At 41.9% G+C, this 23932-nt stretch overlaps 1 protein-coding gene across 1 annotated transcript; it reads left to right on the top strand.

Annotated features, from left to right (window-relative positions):
* The first annotated feature begins 368 nt into the window (after window positions 1–368).
* On the top strand, window positions 369–5439 carry SRSF1 (serine and arginine rich splicing factor 1). The gene is made up of 4 exons (XM_032215165.1): window positions 369–861; window positions 3210–3394; window positions 4721–4893; window positions 5159–5439. Exons 1-4 carry the CDS (start codon window positions 668–670, stop codon window positions 5351–5353), a joined length of 747 nt encoding a protein of 248 aa, XP_032071056.1. The 5' UTR covers window positions 369–667; the 3' UTR covers window positions 5354–5439.
* The last annotated feature ends 18493 nt before the right edge of the window (window positions 5440–23932 follow it).

Here is a 23932-nt window from a genome sequence, read left to right as displayed (position 1 = left end):
GATTACTCACCCTCCTCCTTTGTGCAACTCCTTATAAAAAGCCGGATCTTCTTCGCGCGCACTTGTAACGGTTCGCGGCCCCCTGGAGGCTAACGGAAGTCCTCAGCCACGAGGCCTTTTTGAAATGAGGTGTTTTCTTTCAAGTAAAAAGCCCAAGAGGGTGACTTTAAAAAACGCCGCGTCTAAGGTCGGTAAATATCGAACGGCGTCCCATAAGCTATTCGATAATAACTTTGGAAATAAATATTTCGGGCGGGGGTGGTGACAAAAATCTGGAGAGCTGCGCATGCGCCTTACAAAAGGCGGGAAGGCCGCACTCGCCTCAGCTCCCACCCTCGGGAGTGTGACGTCAACGGCGCGGAAGGATCCTTGCGCAGGGTAAGTAGAGCGCATGAGTGGACCGCCATTTTGTGGCTGCTGAGAGAGCCGAAGCGGGAGGAGGCGTTGCTGCTCTTGTCGTTTCCCTTTGGCCTCGCACGCTTTTTTACCCCGTTTCGCTCCCCTTTTTTCCGCCTTCGGTTGGATCGGATCGTTGCCGGTTTTTCTTTTTTTGAATTCCTCTTTTCTCCTCACCCCCGCTCCTACTTGGGCTGCTTCCCGCCCTTGCTCCTCCGCCTCTTCTCTCACGCGCCGACCAACCCCAACCGCAGCCATTGCTGACCTCGCCATGTCTGGTGGCGGCGTGATCCGCGGCCCGGCCGGGAACAACGACTGCCGCATCTACGTGGGTAACCTGCCGCCGGACATCCGCACCAAGGACATCGAGGACGTCTTTTACAAGTACGGAGCCATTCGGGACATCGATCTCAAGAACCGCCGAGGGGGGCCGCCCTTCGCCTTCGTCGAGTTTGAGGACCCCAGGTCAGTGGACGGAACGGGACGCCGCGCATGGGGGGGAAATCGCCCCGTGGGTGGCGGGGATAGCCGCCCGTGAAAAGGAATGGGTGGGCAGCTTCTCTTAGGCCAGGCTAGGCCTGGCTGACTTCAACTCCGCGCCCGGTACTCCAGCTCCCATCATCCTCGCCTTAACACGTGTCGGGCGATCGAGGCGATGCGGGAAGGGCGGGACTTGGGAACTCGATCGCGGGAAAGCCGCTCCGTTTTGGGGCGTGGGAAGCCGTGTTGGGATATTGTGGGATAAAAGAAAATAACGTTTTGGAATAAAAGACGCTGCCGTACGTCCTCCTGGGGACATCGGGAGGCTTTTCAACGGTTCCTGCCCTGTAATGAATGCTTCTGCATGCATAATAGACGGGTTGGGAGGAGGTGGCCAAACTCCTGGGGTGGTGAAGTGAAAAGAAGGACTGAGGGGAGTCATGATAGCAGTCTTCCAGTAGTATATCAGGGGCTGCCTCAAAGAAGAGGGATCAAGCTATTTTCCAAGGCACCTGAGGGTAGAACAAGAAGCAATGGATGGAAACTGATCAAGGAGAGAAGCAACTTAGAACTGAGGAGAAATTTCCTGACAGAACAATTAATCAGTGATGATAATGATGATAATTTATTTCTCAGTGCACAACATATGTACAATGAGATTGGTTGAGCTCCCTCAGTGCAACACCCCCCCCCAACACAATGCAACTCACACTGGAGACAGAAAGTCCCATACCCAATAAATCATATTAACAAAAACACAGTGGAATGACTTCAGAAGTTGTGGATGCTCCAACACTGGGAGTTTTTAAAGAAGAGACACAAGCATTTGTCTGAAATGATAACGGGTTTCCTGCCTAAGCAGGGGGTTGACTAGAATGAAACAAGCAGAGTAACAGTTGGAAGGCATCCACAACTTCTGGAGACAAGTGTTCCACTGGGTGTTTGTTAATAGATCTCAAGGGTCCCTTCCAATTCTTATTCTGTTTCATTCCCATGCATGTGGCGCCTGCTGTTTTCTAGGTGTCTCTGCACCCCAATCATGCCTGGTTTTTGTCCCCAGGAAGGTCAAACTTGTGGTCAGAACATGGGAGGGTTCTTAATGGGAAAAAGATTTATGGAAGATTTTTTTGTGAGGCCGTGAATTTATCAAAGGTAGAGGGTTCAAATCCATTCGGAAGTTTTTGTATGGGAGGTTCTTTTGTAGATTGTTTTCCCTCTGCAACATTTGTACTGTAACAGGTAAACTCCAAACGTATTTTTTTCCCCAAAAGGCAATTGGGCTTTGTTTTTCCTTGAAGATATTAAAATGTTTTGTTTTTCGTCCAAGAAGCTTCTTCCTTTCTCAAAAAGCTTCTTGAATGAGAGAAGTAAAACGTGTCTTCAAAGAAAAACAAGTCCATTTGCCTTTTGAGAAAAACATCTTTGGGACTACAACCATGACCTGGATGACTGATATCTCCCTTAGACACTTAACAGGGTATACTTTGCAGGATTGGTCCTGCAAAAATTGAGAAAGAGGAATCAAATCCAAGAATGATGATCTCTGGCCTGTGTAAGGTGAAGTGGAATCCACCAAGTTTTGGGGAAATTTATTTGGAGTCCAAAGGCTTATTTCAAAACAGTGGCATAACTTAATTTCTAGTTCTTGTAATGTTGCTTGCAGTTAGGCCACTTTAAAATACTTTATTTTGAATTTAAGAATGAAAGTGACTTGAGTGTCAACTACATTTTTATGAGTTCCAGTCCATTATTTTGCAGTGAAGTTACCCATAGATTTATGTATTCATTGCTATTAAGCCAGATTCTAAATTGATATTTGAATAACCACGTAGACTATTTTTTATCAAAAAAAATATTTTCTATTAATGAACACTCAGAAGGGGAAAATGAAAACTAGTAAGAGAAAATAGTAGTAATTTTCTATATTCACACTTACTGGGCAGGTAATATTGTAATTCACTTTTGCTCCCCAAAATGTATGCATTGAGATTTTTCCCCTCTTGGAATCTAAAATGTCTAAGGTTGTTCTGTATGTTACTTTATTGCTTCCCAGTTTAAACAAACAGCATTGCTTTTTATACATATGCTAAAAAGTAATGCATTTCTTTGTACAGTTGTGCTGCAATGTCAAGAGTGGAAGAACCTTAGTTGCTTATTTACAGAAAAAAAAATTGTGTGGTAATTCTGTTGGGACAAAGTCTTCTCTTATTTTGTAGATTGAAGATAAAGGCCAACTTCCTGCTTGCAGTGTGTTCCTGGAGGGCCTGTGATGTAGCTGTCTTTCAGGAATCCTGGATCTAAGCTCTGGTTGTTGTTTTTTTCTCTTCTTGCAGGGATGCAGAAGATGCAGTGTATGGACGGGATGGATATGATTATGATGGGTACCGTCTACGGGTGGAGTTCCCTCGAAGTGGTCGAGGCACTGGCAGAGGAGGAGGAGGCGGTGGAGGTGGTGGGGCCCCAAGGGGCAGATATGGACCCCCATCGAGGCGTTCTGAGTACAGAGTGATAGTATCAGGTAAGCTTTTCCCCTTGGGCTAAAACAAATTTCTCCAGGTTCATTTTGAAAATGATTTGACTGGTTAAAAATTGAATAAAATTGTTGATGGTGTATATTTATCTAAGCCATCTTTCAGTTGCTTTCTGGGTATCTAATTAACTCACGATTTAGTATCTTGAAAATCTGTACATTGTTCATCATTTGCCCCCAAAATACTAGATCTGGTTTAATCGAGATAAGTTTGCTTACTTTAAACAACTATAAATATGCTTTCAAAAGTTTATGTTCCTGTTGCGTGTATGCGCTTCAAAACTACTAACAATGAAAAGCAGTAATAGAATCAAAAATTATGAAAGAATGTGCAGATAATTGAACATTTTTTATTTTTTAACTGGTGAATTAACAGCATATCTAGGCAAGATGGAATGCTATAAAGAACAATCAAAAAGAGGGCTAAGCTAGCATTCTGGCCCAAAAAATTCTACAACTCAAGGGCAGCCCACGAGAAAGCCCTTTTCTTTTACTTTGTGCTTTTCAGCCTTTGCTTGCACTGTAGTTGGAAGATAAAAAGAATGCTTTAATCACTGGATTTTGGAAGCAGAGAAGTTGATTTTGGAGGAGATGATTAAAATATTTTACGTGAAATCCCTTTGGGCTTTCAGGATAAGCACCCACATGCTTTAAACTTAGTTGAGAAATACAGTATACAGTTTAAAATAACATAATCCCCTAAGCAAGCACTCATTTGCATTCTAACTTGTTACAGATTCTGTAGACTCTTCAAAGCAGTTCTTAAGTAGCATGCATTACCATAATCTTAGAACACTACATGGATGGAACTACAGATGCGCATGGGCTGCTTCAGAACGGGGGAGGCCCTGGGAGATCCAGCACAGGCAGTGTCCTTATACTCAGGAAATCCTCATCATCTCTGGAGCCTCCCTGCTCTTAAGGATTTCAGCTCCATGTCTACTTGGATTGATAAAATCTCCAGCAGTTTACAGCTTTTTCAGACTGCCCCCTGAGACCAGAGGGAGTTCTCTTGGCAGCTGCAAAGATGATGATAAATGAGGATCAAGTGCAAACGGTTGCCAAGCAACCAGATCGTGGTCACATGACCATGCGGTAGGGCATTTTGCAGCACTTGGATGTTCTTTACAGGCAATTTATTTAAACTTCTTCAAATGGTCAAAAGTCAAAAACTACCTATAATTTGAAAGAATATATAGGTTTTAAACCATGATTAACAGGTGAAATGATTAGTTTCCAGTGTGCACAGGAAGGACTAAATTGAGGAATACCTGTATTTCACTAGCAATAACTTAACAACTGTCTCTCGTTCAGGATTGCCTCCCAGTGGAAGCTGGCAGGATTTAAAGGATCACATGCGTGAAGCAGGTGATGTATGTTATGCTGATGTTTTCCGAGATGGAACTGGTGTCGTGGAGTTTGTTCGGAAAGAAGACATGACCTACGCAGTGCGAAAACTGGATAACACTAAGTTTAGATCTCATGAGGTAGGTTTTACCACTTAATGTTTTAGCAAGAATTGGATTCAGAGGGTTGCATTTGGATGCAGTAAAACTGAAGGTAAGGAAGTGCAACTTTTCTGTTTATAGTGTTTAAAAATGTAGAAAGGGCTAAGATGGATATCATGCTTAAGTAATGTATGGAGAAGTAATGCAACTTTTCTTGTTTAAAAAAAACCAGTTTATCAGCATGCCTGCAAAAGACTGCTTAAAAACTTAGACCTTTCAATCGAAAGTTGTGTCTATTTGATAGGGAGAAACTGCCTACATCCGTGTTAAAGTTGATGGCCCAAGAAGTCCGAGTTATGGAAGATCTCGTTCCCGCAGCCGTAGTCGTAGCAGAAGCCGTAGCCGAAGCAACAGCAGAAGTCGCAGTTATTCCCCGAGACGAAGCAGAGGATCTCCACGCTACTCTCCCCGCCACAGCAGATCACGTTCTCGTACATAAACGATCTTTAATAGTGCTCCTTTTTGTAGAATTTCTCCATGTTGTATGCAGTTTTCATTTGCCCATAAATAGTCCATTCTTTTGGGGGGGGGAGAACAGAACTGAAACTGTTTTACTGAAAATTGGCTAAAGTGTTGAATTGCAGTTTTGTATGATATCCCTAGTGAGTATTTGTTCTTTAACATCAACATTCCCTTGCATCTTTCATAAATTGTATTTTAACATGTCCTAGTCAGGATTCTTTCTAGCTAGTTTGCTGCCCACTCTCCTCCAACTGTGATATTGCTGTATTAAAATGTCTTTGTTCAGCTATGGTTTATACAAGCTTGGGATGTTGGGGGGTTTAAATTGTCTCTTTTGGGGGAGCTTACATTTTTATCTTGCCTTTTCATGTGTCTTTCTGTAGACATATCTGAAGAGATGGATTAAGAATGCTTTGGATTAAAGGATTGTGGAGCACATGTCAATCATTTTAGGATTGTCAAAAGGAGGATTGAGGAGGATCAGATCAAAAATGGAGGCAATGGTATGACTCCAAGTGCTATTGTCACAGATTAAATTGGCAGTATTGACCTTATACAGAGAGAATAGTGAAATAGGCACGCCTGTTCTCTATTGTTCCACTCATTTTCTAGTCAGTTGAGTTTTCTGACTACCATCATGACAATTGTGGCTTAGCTGGATGCATGGGGGAGTGGGGGATCTACTGTGTCGGTTGCTTACAGATGTTGCCCATTTCTATCCTTGTAACATGCAGGTTTTTCAGACATGGAAGTATAATCTCAATACTGCTAAAATCTGCATGTCCTCTGTGTGACTGATAGAGCATTTTGCTGTTTCATCTTAAAAGTAATGGAATGGAAGTGGTGATGGGGGAGCACACTGGGGATTTCTTTCCATCTTCCCTCTTCCCCTGCAAGATAAATGAGAAACTGACTCTGATAACTTCAGTTAATCTTGTCACTTCTAAATTGAGTATAATGAGCTTTTAGTTTAGGCCTGGATAGTTCTAGCAGCAGGATTTGGCAACTTCGTAGCATTTTTTTTCCAACCACAAAACCTGTAATGCACATATAGTAATTGAAATGTTGAAATTATCAGTTATCCTTTGTAAATATTAGAATGTTTCTTCCAAATGATTAACTGCTAAAATTTGAGCTTCACAATACAAAAGTTTGTCTTGGGGAACTGATAGTTATCAATGCCTGTTTTTATTATTCAGCGGCAGACATAACTGATCATTCCCCAGAATCCTATTTTTCATTACGGTATCTAACTTTTTGCCTCCTCTTTTTTGGTTTTGCTGGTTATAAAGGTTTGGATTGGAGAGGGCTCACTGGATCCCAATCCTTGGAGCTGGATCATTGGATTCAAATCATAATGTGGATAGGATAGGGAGGATCAATTTCAAGGATTCATGGAGCGGGATCAGATTACCAGGAACATAGGAGTGGATTCCTGCCCCAACCAAACCGCACTCGTATGGAGTTTTATTCAACTCAATTGGCTATTCCAAAGATTTTTTTTTCCTATTTTTGACGATTGGAGCCCATGCACGATGGAGTTTTCTTTTTATTTTTTATTTTTGTAAAAGGAGCAAAGCAAGGACCTGGAGAGGTACGCTGGAGCATTCTCCTTGGAAGGATTCAGCACAAATAGATGGTAAATGTTAAAGGGGGAAAAAAAGGGGCGGGGTTGTTTATAAATGTTAAAACAATAAGTCATTTACCTAAATTTAACAACGCAAAGAAATTGGAATCTTTTAAGATTAAGTAGGCTTTCAATTGGCTATTGCCTTTTTCTTTTTGACAAATAAAATTTTATAAAAAAGTGCATGGTGGTTTTGTTGTATTGAATAATGCCCATATATGCTGCTCTTCTGCTATGATGAATTCCCTGGTTAAGTTCCTGGCCTGGTAATTGATGGGCTTCATCTTGTGCTCTGTGGCGCATTCATAAGCAGTGGAGCACTGGTAGTAGCCTGGGCACAAATAAGCCCTGATGAAAAGGGGTTGAGAACAAAGATAATAAACATCCTGGGGCTTACATGGCCAGGCACATGGGAGGAAATACTTGGCTGCTCTAGCGGGATGCGTAGCCAAGGTTTCATGCAACTTGGCCACCGCAGAATGTGGATGATAAAGGTAAGTGCTACGGAATTCTTTATCAAGTAGGACTGGTGGGTAAAACAGTTGCTTTAGCTTCACCTGGATAATCCTTGAGGTTTAACAGTAGTTAACATCTGTAACATAATTAACATTCTTGCAGAAATTTTAAAAGTCTGTTAACGGGTGGCACTTGATTAAAAATTAATGGAATTTCCTAATGGGTTATTGAAAATACTTGCTCAGGGCCCGTGCTCTTAGCAAGCCCTGTTTCCATCTTGGTGCCACATTAGTAAACCCCATCAATGTTTTTATTTAAAAAAAAAACTTCTCCAACTGTAGCATGGAAATGGTTTTCTATTGCTGCTTTTCTAATACAATTTACAACTCTAGTTTTCAGAGGCTGCCTAGAGTTACTGGGAATCAGGTAGCATATAAATCTAATACAGTGGTACCTTGGTACTCATCGTTAATTGGTTCCAGGAAGTGTGATGAGTACCAAACAAATTTTCCCCATAAAGGAATAATTAGTGAGTCACAAGGCACCTGACACCAACAAGTTCTCGCTTGTGCGTTGCGCATCAAATGAGTACCAGGACAAAATTTTCATGTCAAAATGTGTTCAGTGCCAAAGATTGGATGAGTTTCAAAGCAATTGAGGTACCACAGTAAATTATCTCCTATCAAAGATCTTAGCAAGCTGGCTGAACTTGGCTTCCAACCCAAAAAAACACTGGTGTAAAATAGTTTAGGATTCCTTATGCCCCTGCGGAAACAAGGATGTGGATCTCTTGACATGCTTCTTAAAGGTACGATAGAATTGATTTTGCACTTGCATAAATCATTTCAGGTTATGCTGTTTTGATCTGCCCTATATTAGATACTGAGGCTATCTCTAGATTCTTCTCAAAAAAGATAAAAATAATAGTCCTTACAATAACAGTGTTAAAGCCACCAACTGTAAAAAGTATTGGTCAGTTGACAAGCATTTAAGTCCAGGATTTGGCGGTGGGGGGGTGGGAGGATAAAAAGTTGGTTCTAACTATACATATACAGATAGTCCTGGACTTAGAGCCATTTGTTTAGTGACCAAAGTTAAAATGGAACTGAAAAAGGTGACTAGGCCTCCAACTTGTTGACCATTAAATTGTCTTTGTGGTCACATGATAAAAATTAAGGAGCTTGGCAACCGGCATATATTTGTTGTGTCCAGGTCATAATGATCACGACATGCAACTTTCCCAACCAGCTTCTGACAAAGTCATGGAGGAAGTGAGATTCATTTAACAAATGCAGTGATTTTGCTTAACCATGGCAGAAACTCATAAAATTGGGCCTCAATCACTTCTAATTGTAAGTTGAGAACTACCTGTACCTTGCATTTCAGATTCTAGTTAAGTGAGGATCATCAGATACTGGTAACTGTTGGTTACTGTTGAACCTAGATGAGCCAAGGTGGCGCAGTGGTTAAATGCAGCACTGCAGGCTACTTCAGCTGACTGCAGTTCAGCTGTTCAAATCTCACCGGCTCAGGGTTGACTCAGCCTTCCATCCTTCCGAGGTGGGTAAAATGAGGACCCGGATTGTTGTTGGGGGCAATATGCTGACTCTGTAAACCGCTTAGAGAGGGCTGAAAGCCCTATGAAGCGGTATATAAGTCTAACTGCTATTGCTATACAAAAACTATTAGCTGTTTTAAAAGATCAAAGAAAGACTAAACCTCTCAAAATAGAGAATGGAAGCAAGATATTTGAAGTGTTAAAAAGTATTGACTGAGTCCTTAGGCAAATCCAAAATACTTTAGGATGACACAATTCTTCAGCAGCTCTTGATATATTATTTTCCCTATTAGGTTTTCTGTTTAATGATACGTATTGAGATTGAAAATTGGGTAGGGATCCCTACTCTCAGGAATCCTGGTTACTGTTGTGGTCGGCTAAATATGGCCAAACCTATTAAGATTTGACAACACCTCATGTTTATAGTGTTAACATAGTCCTCATTTAGCAACTGTTTGGACCGACAACTGATCATTAAACGAGGGCACTAGTTGAAACCAAGTACTTAACAACCTTTGGTTTCACGGTTCAGAGAACCATACAATCTCTGATAGTCATAAATATGAGGATTGGTTTTTACTTTTTTTAATCGCTGTCATATAACTCAACAGTCATATAACTAAACAGTCACTAAAAGAGGTAGTTGCTTTTTTGGTATTATCAATGCGGGAGTTGTTAAATGAGGACTTTACTGAAAGAATCATGTCTTCCCTGGAACATTACTTGAAATGTTGATAGCTTCAAATTCCTCATATAAATCATTTGCTTTACACTCTTAAATTTCCACACAAAATTTGAAAATCAACCTTGGAGTAACTGCTGTAGAAAAATGCTACAGAGCTGAATAGTAGTATTCTAGTGAAAAGATCTCTTGCTTGTTTACTGAAGGTTAAAAAAGCACAATAACCGAGATCAGCCCATAGGTGTAGCAGGGGAAAGTTGGGAAATCAAACCTGTAATTAGATTGTGATTTGTTTTTGTAAACGCCTGATTCTGCAGCTTCAGGCTAAAGGTTTTCAGCCTCTATAAGCTCTGGGGAGCAGCTAGGCTGACACTGATAATGATAGCTTTGTATAATTGCCCTGTGGTCACATTACTAAGTTTGGTGGAGGTTTTTTTCCCCTCCTTTTTTGTATATGCACCTGTGCAATGGAAAAATAGGACTTCTGAGGCCAAGTGATTTCTAGACCAGGCGTGTCTGACCTGTAGCCCAAGGGCTGCATACAATCCTGGGCAGCTAATAATGCGGCCCCACAAGACGGTTAAAATATATACTGAATATATATATACTTTGTTATTTATATACATTGAATAATATATGTGATATGTGGGCCAAGAAGCTTCCTCTTCACTCAGTGTGTCCCAGGCAAGGCATAATAAAGTTGGACACCCATTCTCTAGAGCAGGAGTGTCAAACTCGAGTCGTCATGGCAGCATCACATGATGTACCTCGACTTTTTTACTCTGCTAAACCGGGCGTGTGCGTGGCCATCACGTGACGCATCCGGCCTGCGGGCCAGGAGTTTGACAGCCTGGCTCTAGCCTAGCCTAGAATACGGAGCACTGTTGGGGAGATATATGTTTTCCTTTTATTCTTTTTAAATCATTGCATAGATCAAAAGGTCATGAAGTCTTGGAGGCAGCATGGAGAATTGTGCTGTAGTTTTTAATTTAACAATGGAGGATAATTATGGAATAAGCCTGCTTCATTGCAGAGTCACTTGTCAATGAGATGGGCAGCATAGAAATTTATTAAATAAATAGGAATATGGACCAGTGGTGGGTTCCTGCTGGTTCGGACCAGTTTAGCCAAACCAACAGTTTGGCGGTCTAGGTCGCAGGAACCGGTAGCGACCCAGGCCAACCATGCCCCCGAACCAGTTCTCTGGGCAGCGCCATAGGTGCCGCCATCTTGTTTTTTTGCTTCTGCACATGCGCAGAACAATTTTTATTGCCTTGTGCATGCACACGTGAAGTGCACCCAGGAGCAAACCGACAGTAGCGCCTACTAGAACTCACCCCTGATATGGGCCTCTAATAAAGTGTGTTAAACGGCCTAACGTGCCTTGCAAGGGAAATATTTCGTGCCTCAAATGACAAATTCAATTTTATAATACTCTATGGTGCTAAAAAGAAGGAAGAAAAGTTGGCAAAAGTTTTTGTCTAATTTGATCTGGGAGGGGAAAAAATGTACAAACTCTGACTTACATGGAACCTGACTAATTTGTTTTTTTAAAAGGCATTAAAAATTGCTACAGGCATTCCTAAAATATATCAAGAAATAAGTCAAGTGCATATCTATGCCCCTTGCTCCTGAGATAACCAGCAAAATAACCGATCTTTAACAGACAGTAAATTTATCTGAATCGGGTAAAATCTAAAGTTTTCCCTTTAGAAAAAAATAACTTTGCTTTTGATAACAGTCCCCAGGTAACATCACAGTGGGTGGCGAGATTATTTTTACTGTACATATATCAATCAATTGAAAAGTTGCCTATTTACTGCTTTCCAATTGTTTGAGAAATTGGAAAATTATTCTAGTCTGATTTAAGTTTGCATACTTGTCACTATCCAGATTCTGCCCTTGCTTGATTTAGGAAATATAGTATATTTGGGAGGGGAAGATATTTTTAAAAACAATAGGATATCTGTTGCTGACTTCTCAGGTGATGAGGCTTTGTCCCTTTCAACTATTTGTAAATAATACTTATTTTTCCAGGATATTACTGGCATTTTATTCAGTGCTTCAGCCTTGTATCAACAGGGAATAGCAGCGTTATTGTTTTCTTATCACATGGTAGCTACATGGAATAACCATAGATGGCTGTCTCATTTCTCTAGCTGCTTTCCCCTTCCCATCCAGCCACTGGAACAGAGAAAGCAAGAAAGTCCTGATTAAAGAAACTGGCAAGAAAAACAAGAACACAAGTTGGAAATTCTCAAACCTGCTTAAAGGGAAATTTTCCAGCCTGTATATTGCTTGCTAGTAAACATTTCTATGCATTCCCTTTAATTGGGGTTGGTTCCATGTTAGCTGAATATTCATACAACTTTGTTGATTTTCCTTGCCATCTTTTCAATGCGGTGCAGCTGATACAAAACAAGGATGCATATGGCTGAAATGTACATTAGAACAATCTCTGTTTTCAAATCATTTGGAGTATAAAATGTGAACTGACAGAAAAGGGAGTGATGGGTAAATCACTATAGTATGTGAGGCTATGGCGAATATTTCCCAGATTCTGCTTCACGTATTGTGGAAAGAGCTTCCTGTGGTTTATTTCTGCTATGCACCTGTATCCGTAATCCTCTGGATTGCCTTAGATCTGTTTTTTGCGTTGCTTATTGGAGATTTCCTGACTGTCTTTGCAATGCTCCTTTATCTCTGAAGGATTGGTTACCTTCAGTCTTGTGCATTATATGAGTCAGTCCTGAATTGTCCAAACTGGACATTGAAATTTTTTAGCAGAAATAAGTTTTTTCTATCACATCACAAATACATTTATCGAGATGTCTAGAAGAAAATCGACTAAACAGTTCGATTAAAGTACCTGGATTAGATGTTAGGTAGACAGATAATACCAGCAAGAGTTAACAGAATAGATCTGTTCAACAGACAAGGTGTAACCCTAATATCGGGGGTTTGTGGGTGGGTCAGAATTTAGTAATTTTTGTTGTGATTCCTAGCATGTGAGCTAGATGGGCAGGCTAGGCTTACATGGACTTCTGGACGCCTGTTGTTAATCTGTTTAACCTGCTGTTTTTTTCCTCTCCCTCCCCCCATGTTACCGTTCAGAAAATAACCAGGAAAACCAGAAAATGAAAGCTGAGCTCCCTGGCTGCCCTTAGGTTGCATATCATTCCTGTTAACTGATGACTGGTGCATGCATGGAGACCTGGACTTCTGCTAGTGGATGATTTGCACTTGGAGCCTTGACTGTCCAAAAGACAAACCTCCCGCCTTTACATTCCCTTGCAGAACGGTTCACCCCTGCAGGAGGAGGAGGAGTCCAGTTTTGATTGGTGGGAGATATTAGGCTAACATTTCTGCAGCAATATTGCCATCGTGTTTTCAAGAACCCATCTCCCAAGGGGAGGTTGTGTAGGCATTGCAATAGTTAAAAGGACTGTAACTCTTAGCCTTTGCCGGACAGAGGATGCCGTTGGGGGCTTCGGCTGTGGTAATGAATATCTTGAAATAGCAATAGCACTTAGATGTGTATACCGCTTCGTAGTGCTTTTACAGCCCTCTCTAAACGGTTTAGAGAGTCAGCATTTTGCCCCCAACAATCTGGGTCCTCTTTTTACCAACCTCAGAAGGATGGAAGGCTGAATCAAGCTTGAGCTGGTCAGGATCAAACTCTTCACCGTGGGCAGAGTTAGACTGCAATAGCATTTAGACTTATATACAACTTTCCAATGCTTTCCAGCCCTCTCTAAGCGGTTTACAGATTCCGCATCTTGCCCCCAACAATCTGGGTCCTCTTTTTACCAACCTCAGAAGGATGGAAGGCTGAATCAAGCTTGAGCCGGTCAGGACCGAACTCCTAGCAGTGGGCAGAGTCAGACTGCAATAGCACTAGGACTTAGACTCATATACTGCTTCACAGTACTTTTACAGCCCTCTCGAAGAGGTTTACAGAGTCAGCCTATTGGCCCCAACAATTGGTCCTTATTTGACTGACCTCAGAAGGCTGGTGGGATCTGAACTGACGAACTGCAGCTAGCAGTCAGCTGAAGTACTGCACTCTACCCACTGTGCCACCTCGGCTCTTACTGCAATCCCCCTCAACATCTGTAGAGAAAGACTTGATGTGATTGTGGTTGGTAGCTTGCTTTGTGGGTCAGGCTAGGATGATCTACAGGCCAGGTGCCCATCAACATAAGCTCTAAATACACTGATACCGTATTGGGCTGCGCACATCTCTACTAGCAACTGTTCAAACCATTAGCCTGATGTGCAGCTCTGCTCAACATCTGGAGAGCATTAAATCCCAGTATGAGGGAGGTATGTGCCAGTGGACAAGCTCTGCTGGAATCCATCAGCCTTCACCGTCCATTTAAGGTAAAGTCTGCTTTGAGTTTGACTTCTAAGGTCTTACAGTCTTGTCTGCGTTTTGACTTTTAAAACCTAGCCTGCAGACTTCACACGCATTTCTTAAGCTCCCATCCCCAAGTGTGAAGGAGGCCTGAGCCTGCTTAGCTTCCGAGCCAGTGAAAAGACAGAGGTGGAACACCTTCTAATTTTTCAAAAAAGAAAAAGGCCAAACAACTTGGTAATGCAATGAAGCATTAGCTTCTAGCGTAGCATAATTCTTATTTAACTGAATGCTAAAGAGCGTCACACATAAATAGTTCATAGGAGTTGTTGGGTGGCTGTACTACGGCACTTGGAAGTGAATCCAACTGCAAAAAGGGATCGCAATGAGCTACCGGAGCTATCAGAGTATAAGACGCACCAAGATTTTGAAGAGGCCCCCAACAGCCTGGGTCCTCATTTTACCGACCTCAGAAGGATGGAAGGCTGAGTCAACCTTGAGCTGGTCAGGATTGAACTTCTAGCATTGGGCAGAGTTAGACAGAGTTAGTTTTTGCACTCTGCAGACCTCCAAAAACAGCCCGTTTTTTGTCAAAAAAAAAAAAAAGGCATGAATAGCCTTTAGGAGACTTGTAAAGTGCTCCTGGGTGGCAAAAAACAGCCAAAAAACGCATTTCTGGTGCTCCAGCATATGCACGCACATTCCAGTTTGGGTACTCAATGCCAAAAAGGTTCACCATCCCTGGTGTAGGCCTTCTAAAAAAATAACATTTGAAGGAAGTTTTTACTGGATCCCTCCCTACTGTATTAAAGTTTAAGCTTGATCGTTTTCTTCAATCTTTTTTTCCTGCCTACAACTTTGATTGAGACTTAGAGAAATCACCCGTTTCCTTTTCTTGATTCTTTGACATCCTCCCTTAAATATTTTCCTTTAATGTGCAGCTTGAATGATTGACAAAGTCTTTTTGCACAGGTTTTGAGCAGAGGAGTTTGACAGCAGAACATGTACAAAATGGCTTGTCTTTTTATACATGGAAGAGAAATCTGAGCAAATAGATGGTTGTCTGTCCACAAAATTGAGAGTAGTATATCTAGTATGATATGGGTGGAAACTGATCAAGGAGAGAAGCAACTTAGAACTGTGAGGAGATATTTCCTGACAGTTAGAACAATTAATCTCAGTGGAACAGAAGTTGCCTCCAGAAGTTGTCAATGCTCCAACACTGGAAGTCTTTAAGAAGATGTTGGATAGCCATTTGTCTGCAACACTATAGGGTTTCCTGCCTAGGCAGGGGGTTGGACTAGAAGACCTCCAAGGTCCCTTCCAACTCTGCTATTGTATTATTGTATTGTATTATTGTATATACTGGAATTGGAAATAAGTCAATATTAGTTCCTCTATTATCTTTAGCCTGCCTGGCCAATCTGTAAATTAAATTGCAGTCAGTTAATGACCACAGACATCTTAGATTACAAATATTTCTCTAAAAGGCTCCTAAAAAGGGTCTCACAAGTAGCGTCAATAAAGAATAGGTTCATTTAGAATTATTGTGCTATTTTTTAAAAACTTCCATGGTACAAATCTTAATGTATCCACTACAGAATCATGGCATTTCAAAATTGCTTTACTGTAGATGATGATTCTGCTGCTGCTTTTAACCAGCATAAGTTTGTTAACATCAGACGAAGGCACATTTTTGTGTGACTTTCAAAATCAGTGTGCAAGAGATTATTTTAAACCTCTACAAATTCAAACGAGAACGGATTCCCAAAAATACCTTCCCACCCAGTTCTCAGGCCTGGAATAAGCCCTACTGTGCCTCTAAGTATACTGTATTTTTTAGAGATTTTGATTGTTAAGCCTCATGGCTGAAATGCATAAATAAAATTGCTCTTTGTTATCATAAGTGCAATTTGAACTTTCTCCTTTGTGTGTTTCTTTCCCTCTGTAATTTTCAGGCCATTCATAGAATCATGCTAACTTGTCCTACAGAATTGAGTTTGTGAATTTTAACTAGAGAGGCTGTGCCAGCAGGAAACCAATTCCCAATAGGAGTTTTGAGAGTTTTCTATTAGGATAGGGGGGGTCCAACCTTGGCAGCTTTTAAAACCTGTGGACTTCGGCTCCCAGAATTCCCCGGCCAGCATGATTAGCTCGCGGGGGACCATGGGACCCTGCAACCGTCATAAATATGAGTCAGATGCCAAGGGTCTGAATTTGCATTCCCTGTGATCACAGGGAATGCAACAACGGCCATGTGTGAAAAATGGTCATAAGTCACGTTTTTCAGTACCGCTGTAACTATGGTCGCTAAATGAATGGTTGCAAGTTGAGGACTACAACCATTCTTTGCCCTTGGAAAACTGGTAATCCCACCCTCTTAAGGGTAAGAATTCTTCAATGAGTAATGAGATGGGAGGGTGGAGTTCGCTCAGTAGTTAAAACACAAACTTCCGATACTGCCTAGTAGCACAATTAACAGAATTGGAGCTAACAGCTCCTGAAATGATGTGAAATGGCTGTCAGCCAGAATAAACAATATTGGGCTAAAATCAGTGGTGGGTGTTAGGTAAGTTCCCTGTTGGGAGAGCGAGTACGTTCAGAGAAGCGTGAGAGTTGTGTTGGAGAACACACAAACCAGCATACAGAGACACTGCAGTTTAAATAGGCTTTTACTTTCGTGGAAATAGAGGTATCGGAGTCCATCAAAAAGTCCACGTCATACACTGATAAGGCAGTCAGCCATCAATGTCTTTTCAGTTAAGGGATAGCCCAAATAACATAGTCCAGTATCATATAATCAGTTCAGTACTCAGAGTTTGCTAACAGTTGCAAAACTTACAATAGCTCACTGCACTTCCAGATCAGCCTAGCATCTAACAAAGAGAGCTAACAGTCATTCTGGCCCCCTCTTATGGCCGATTGAGGAAATAAAGCACCCAATCACATTTACAGCATGATTTAAAGACACAGTTGCTACATGATTTATATATTGCCAACCCAACCGTTAGAATTATATTCCTAACAGTGGGATTCAATCGGTTTGCGGAGTGTGCATGCAGCGCATTTGCAAACAGCTCAAAAACTTAGCTACTGCAGCCCCGGTGAGTAAAACAGCTGAGATGCGGGAATATGCTTGGCCATGCCTATCAGCTGCGCTTCAAATAAAATATAGTGTAGGCAAGCCCACCTAATCAACCGCTCTCAGCTGATCGTCAGAGCTACCAGCTGAATTCACCCCTGGAATGTGAAGTAGTGTAATTTGTTGAATGAGCCATAACTGATTGGGGTCATACAACAAAGACATCAACCAGATACAACTTGAGAACAGGTTGGTGGTGGCAGATAAGGTCAAAGTAAAGGTTTCCCTCGCACATAAGTGCTAGTCGTTCCCGACTCTAGGGGGTGGTGCTCATCTCCGTTACAAAGCCGAAGAGCCAGTGCTGCCCGAAGACATCTCTGTGGTCGTGGCCAGCATGACTCAACGCTGAAGGAGCACAGAATGCTATTAACCTTCCCACCAAAGGTAGTTCCTATTTTTCTACTTGCATTTTTACATGCTTTCGAACTGCTAGGTTGGCAGAAGCTAGGACAAGCAACGGGAGCTCACTCTGTTCCGGGGCGCTAGGGATTCAAACTGCTGACCTTTCTGATCGACAAGCTCCACGTCTTAGCCACTGAGCTACCGCGTAGAAGTACTCTACACCTTGACAATTCTGGACATTCTGTTATTGCACAATACCAGAATCGGTGGGACGTTCTGTCCAAGTTCATCTTCAGCACCTGCTGCTGCCATTCCTAGATTGGGAAGCATGTTCACACAGTCACCTACGGTATGCTGAATGTGGATTACTGCAGCGTGTTCTGCGTGGGGCTGCCCTTGAAAAGCACTTTGCGCCCATTAACTTAAAAGAAAAAATTGCAACTTTGGCACTGATGGGTATTTCCCACAGCTTCACAAACTGCATGATTGATCTGCATGCAATCAAACAGCTGATGATCCTTTTCCAAGCCCTGCATGGTCTCAGACCTAGTTATTTATTTTATTTATTAATAAAATGTACCTGACCACTCAACTCAATCATGTTAGGAATATAATTCTAATGGTTGGGCTGGCAATATATAAATCATGTAACAATGTTGTACCTGTTTCTTTAAATCATACTGTAAAATGTGATTGGTTGCTGTTTCCTCAATCGGCCATAAGAGGGAGCCAGAATGACTGTTAGGTCTCTGTTTGTTAGATGCTGGGCTGATCTGATCTGAGTAAGTTTTGCAACTGTTAGCAAACTTTGTGTACTGGACTGTTTATATGATACTGGACTATGTTTTTTGGATTATCCCTTAACTGAAAGACATTGATGACTGACTGTCTTATCCGTGTATGACTTGGACTATTTGATGGACTCTGATACCTCTATTTCCACGAAAGTAAAAGCCTATTTAAACTGCAGTGTCTCTGTCTGCTGGTTTGTGTGTTCTCCAACACAACTCTCACAATGAACGTACTCTCTCACAACAGGGAGTTTACCTAACACCCCAGGCTACAGTTACCTGGCTTCATATATTCACCTACTCGTCTGACCAGATCTAATAGAATCAACTGTCTTCTCTTCTGATGGGACCTAGGAAATGGGCATTTTAAAAAGCTGCTCCTGAGCTTTGGAACTCCCTCCTCCCTATTGAGATCCACCATCTACCTCTTCCTTCCTGGGCTTCAGGTGAACGGGGAACACCAGTTCCATCCACCCCAAGGGGGCAGTCATGCTTTGAATGTTGGGATACATTGGCAGTCGCATAACTCTGGTTTTTTTTTAACTCTCCTTTCTGATGCTGTTGAGATTTTTGTTTTTCTCAGTGGGCTGATTCTTGTTTTGGGTTTTAAAAAATTACTTGGGATCGTTAGCTGCTCAGAAAGTTTGGGAATGGGCAGCATACTAAATATAGTATGTAAGTAACTAAAGGATTCTGACCTTTTTGAAAAGTTCCTTGCAGGAACCAGAAGAGAATAGTTAAGTACATGTCCAGTGAAGGAAGGCTTACTACATGTGCAGCAAAAGAGGCCATTTCCTTCTGTAGGAAGTTAAAACCCATCCTTCAAATACTGGGGTACTGCTATCACCCTTAGTCTTTCTTTTCTTTAGACTAGCCAAACCCAAATCCTGCAACCATTCTTCATATATTTTTGTCTCCAGGCCTTTAATCATCTTAGTTGCTCTTCTCCGAACTTTTCCCAAGCTCTCAACATCTTTTTCGTAATGGGGTGACCAAAACTGGATGCAGTATTGCAGGGTGTGGCCTTGCTAAGGCTTTATAAAGCGGTACTAATACTTCGCACAATTTTTATCCTGTGCCTCTGTTTATACAACCAAGGATTGTATAAATCCTATGCTGATGAACCAGCACGCAGGAAATTTAGGCAGTACAAGCTACTGCTAGACTTTGTAATAAAAGAACTCATCCTAAGCAAATTATCTGGGGAATACCATGGGAAGTATCAGAACTGCACATCCGAAGAAAGGCAGACCTGATATGAAACATGCAGCCTTTGAGCTGCACTGTTCAAAAGACATGCAAGAAAAAGGGGATATAAAATGGAAGACCCTGTAGGAAGTCAGCACCCACCCCTCTCCTAGAAGAATGAAATATCCTAGGAAATATTGAAAAGGCAGAATATTACATTTCCCTGGATAAGAAATGGAGAAATGTGTTTTTAGGCAGGAAACAGACTCACTCTTAATAGCCCTCACCTTTGTCAATAGGTCATTAAAAGGCCTGAGTCAGTCTATTCTACATAACAAAGATCTCCCCCCTTCAGCTCCAGGGTGATGTGATTAAGGCATGGTAGTATTAGCCCTTTACCCATCTCACCACAGGGCACCTGGGAAGAACCAATGCTCAACCAAACCTGGACTCACAGCCTAGAGAGTTGCCTCTGCATGGCCCCATGGGGGTCTGACAACCAGTGGTGGGTTTCAAAAAAATTTGGAACCTACTCTATGGGTGTGGCCTCCTTTGTGGGAGTGGCTTGCCAGCCATGTGACCTGGTGGGAGTGGCTTGCTGGCCATGTGTTTCTTTCTTTCTTTCTTTCTCTCTCTCCTTCCTTTTGTCTCTGTCCCTTTTTTCTTTTTTCTTTCATCTCACTCTTTTTCTTTCTTTCTTTCTTCCTCTCTCTCTCTCTCTCTCTCTCTATGTCAGTCAGTCTGTCTGTCTGTCTCTCTTTCTCTCTCTCTGTGTGTGTGTGTGTGTGTGTGTTTGTGTGCAACCAATCAGAATACAAGATCAAGATCAAAGGCCAGAGAGGGCATAAAACCAGGGACTTTCAGCATCTCCGTCTCTTCTTCACCCAACATCTGGAAGCATGTGATGATTCCCCTTTTCTGTTCAAGATCTCAAACCATGTGATCTTGTTCACCATTAAACCACCTTTCCAAGCAGCCTCCATGTTTGCAGTGTCTTTTTCCCCACTTGGAACTGAGCCCAGAATGACATTTGTTCCCACAGCCAAAATGTAAACATCTTTCTATTTCTTTAGTGTGTTTTTTTACATTTTGGGGCTGTTTTCACACCAATAATTCAAACTTTAGGGCATAGTGACCTCGTAAAATGTCTGCTGCTCCCTTTCCCTTGTCCATTGGCAGGCTCTCAGCAGCCTAGATTTATCTCATTTCCTGATTCTAGCAATCGGCTTCAAACCAGCCTCTTCACATCTACTGTATTTGGTAAAACACGACGCATTGTGCAGCATGCTTTTATGCTGAAAGATGAACATTTATGGTGTTGTCGATTCTACATTATTAATAACACATGTTATAACTGAAAATTATTTGTTATAAATAATATTGTAGTTGAAAAACCAGACTTTCTGATGCTGGAAAAGGGGATTTCATGTACACATAGGGCAGTGGTTTCCAAACTTGGCAACTTTAAGACTTGTGGACTTCAACTCCCAGAATTCTCCAGCCAGCAGAGCTGGCTGGAGAATTCTGGGAGTTGAAGTCCACAAGTCTTAAAGTTGCCAAGTTTGGGAACCCCTGACGTAGGGTGAAGTACATTTCTTTCTGCAGTTTTTCACTGCAATTTTTATTGCAGGCATCATGTTAAACAGCTGCCTTGTCCTTTCCATCTCTGCACATTTCTCCTTTGCCTGTTCATATCTGATAAATCTAAATGAAGATTTAGAGATAATGACATTAAATTTCAATTATTTTGAATACGTCCCCCTCTGTGGGAAAGTTCTAGATCTGTGCTGTCCTGCTGCGATCATCAGCTTTCTGAACTGAAACAGTGGCCTGCTGTAGCCACCTAGTGAGAAAAAAAGGAAAATGCAGATTATGTTATCTGTGTAGAATCTTCTGTTGAAAGAAATGTCCTTCTGGGTTCAGCTCCAAATGGGGAAGAAGACACTGGAGGCATGGAGGCTGCTTGGAAAGATGGTTTATTGTTGGACAGGGCCACATGGCTTGAGCCCTGAACAGAAAAGGTGATCACATGCTTCAGTATAGGTGGAGAAGAAGAGAAGGGCTGAGGGAGGGGCTTGCTAGGCTTTTTATACCTTGTTTAGTCCCACCACTCTGTTTCCTGTTCCTGTGTAAGAAATGTATTCTGATTGGTTTTCAGACTCCCATGGTGCCATGCAGGGGGCTACTCTCTAGGCTGTGATGAGTTCTCAGATGCCTTGTGGTCAGTTGAGTATATTATCCGTAGCTGCTGGTGAAGTCTTTATTATGTAAAGTGGGCTAGCCTGGCTAGTCTTAACGGGCCTATTGACAAAGTGGGGGTAGGCAGGAAGCTACAGGCAACTATTCTGTCTTTTAAAACATGTTTCTTTCTTTTCACATCCAGAGAAATATTCTGCCTTTTCAATATTTCCTAGGATATTTCATTTTTCTGGGAGAGGGCTGGATGATAACTTCCCACACTTCCATGAACCAGGTTGAACTTTTCTCTTAACAGCAGCAGCAAGTTTTCTTCAAGTGTAAACCGTTCTAGACTCCCAACAGGAACAGGAATTCATTGAGAAATATCAGATGGAAAGAGCATGCTGACAAGCGAGGTCCAAGGCATTTGGAAGGCACCAAACTTCAAAAACAAAGAAGAGGGAGTCAAGCTATTCTCCAAAGCACCTCCGAGGGCAGGACGAGAAGCAATGGGTGGAAACTAATCAAGGAGAGAAGCAACCTAGAACAAAGAAGAAATTTCCCGACAGAACAATGAATAAGTGGGACAACTTGCCTCCAGAAGTTGTGAATGCTCCAACACTGGAAGTTTTAAAGAAGTTGTTGGATAGCCATTTGTCTGAAACGGTATAGGGTTTCATGCCTAGGCAGGGGGTTGGATTAGAAGACCTCCAAGGTCCCTTCCAACTCTGTTATTCTATTCCTATTCCTATTCCTCTATTCCATTTCTATTCTACCCTATTCCTATTCTATTCCATTCCATTCTATTCTTCTGAATATAAATACTGCACGCCAATAAAGCAGGGGGTTTGATTAGAAGACCTCCAAGGTCCCTTCCAACTCTGTTATTCTATTCCTATTCCTATTCCTCTATTCTATTTCTATTCTATTCTATCCTATTCCTATTCTATTCCATTCCATTCTATTCTTCTGAATATAAATACTGCACACCAATAAAGCAGGGGGTTGGATTAGAAGACCTCCAAGGTCCCTTCCAACTCTGTTATTCTATTCCTATTCCTCTATTCTATTTCTATTCTATCCTATTCCTATTCTATTCTATTCCATTCCATTCTATTCTTCTGAATATAAATACTGCACACCAATAAAGCAGGGGGTTGGACTAGAAGACCTCGAAGGTCCCTTCCAACTCTGTTATTCTATTCCTATTCCTATTTCTCTATTCTATTTCTATTCTACCCTATTCCTATTCTATTCCATTCCATTCCATTCTATTCTTCTGAATATAAATACTGCACACCAATAAAGCAGGAGGTTGGACTAGAAGACCTCCAAGGTCCTTCCAACTGTGTTGCTCTATCCTATCCTATCCTATGCAGCTTCAGTCAGGGTAGATGATGCTGAGTTAATGGGGCATCTAATGAGACCATAAAGTTTCCTCTTAGTATAGAATGGGAGGTCCCATTCTACAGGGTATAAAATAATCACCTCTGTGGGAGATATGCTGGGCTCTTAGTGGCCCAACAGGATGCTCTGCTTGCCATTTGGCCACTGGACTCTACTCTTCCATTGTCATTTAGGCTGTGTCTTTCCAGTGCACAATATATATATATATATTTCTCTTTTTTGACAAGTTCAGGATGGGCTCTTCCCATTGGTACATAGAACTAAAGCCGCCAGAGTCTTGATGTGCTTCTTTAAATCTTAAATCTATGCTCTTAGGCTATATACCGTATGTTTTAGAGTATAAGACTCACCTTTTTCCCTCAAAAGAGAGGGTGACAATCTGGGTGAGTCTTATACACTGAATACAGCACTTTTGGCCTACCAAAACTCCGCCCCCTTTGCAGAAATGGACGTACAGAGGGTTTGGGAGGCTTGCAAAGTGCTCCCTGAGGGCTGGGGAGGGCAAAAACAAGCACAAAATGGGCTGTTTGTGCTCGTTTTTGCTCCCCCCAGCCCAGTGGTGGGATTCAAATAATTTACCAACCAGTTCTCTGCCCTAATGACCAGCTAGGTAGGCGGGGCTCGGTGGTCATGTGATCATGTGGGCGTGGCCAAGTCAATGTTACTCAGGTCGATGGGCACTTCACTTTAGTTGTTACAATGGTAAAAAGGGTTAACTGGAGAGGCAGTTTCTGTAAGGAGGGCAATAAAGATTAGGCTAGAAACAACACCAGAATGTTTCCTTCCTGCCTTCCTTACAGGATTAGCCCTGCAAAGTGGGAAAAATCA

Source organism: Thamnophis elegans, chromosome 4 (assembly GCF_009769535.1).
Source record: "Thamnophis elegans isolate rThaEle1 chromosome 4, rThaEle1.pri, whole genome shotgun sequence".
In the NCBI taxonomy this organism is placed as follows: domain Eukaryota; kingdom Metazoa; phylum Chordata; class Lepidosauria; order Squamata; family Colubridae; genus Thamnophis; species Thamnophis elegans.
Note: the sequence above shows the minus strand (reverse complement) of the source record. Positions and strands in the feature narration are given on the sequence as shown.

Coding starts and splice junctions, on each gene's coding strand:
- SRSF1 (XM_032215165.1), top strand. CDS start 668: ATGTCTGGTGGCGGCGTGATCCGCGGCCCGGCCGGGAACAACGACTGC. Junction 862..3,209: donor GTCGAGTTTGAGGACCCCAG/GTCAGTGGACGG, acceptor CTCTTCTTGCAG/GGATGCAGAAGATGCAGTGT. Junction 4,894..5,158: donor CTAAGTTTAGATCTCATGAG/GTAGGTTTTACC, acceptor TCTATTTGATAG/GGAGAAACTGCCTACATCCG.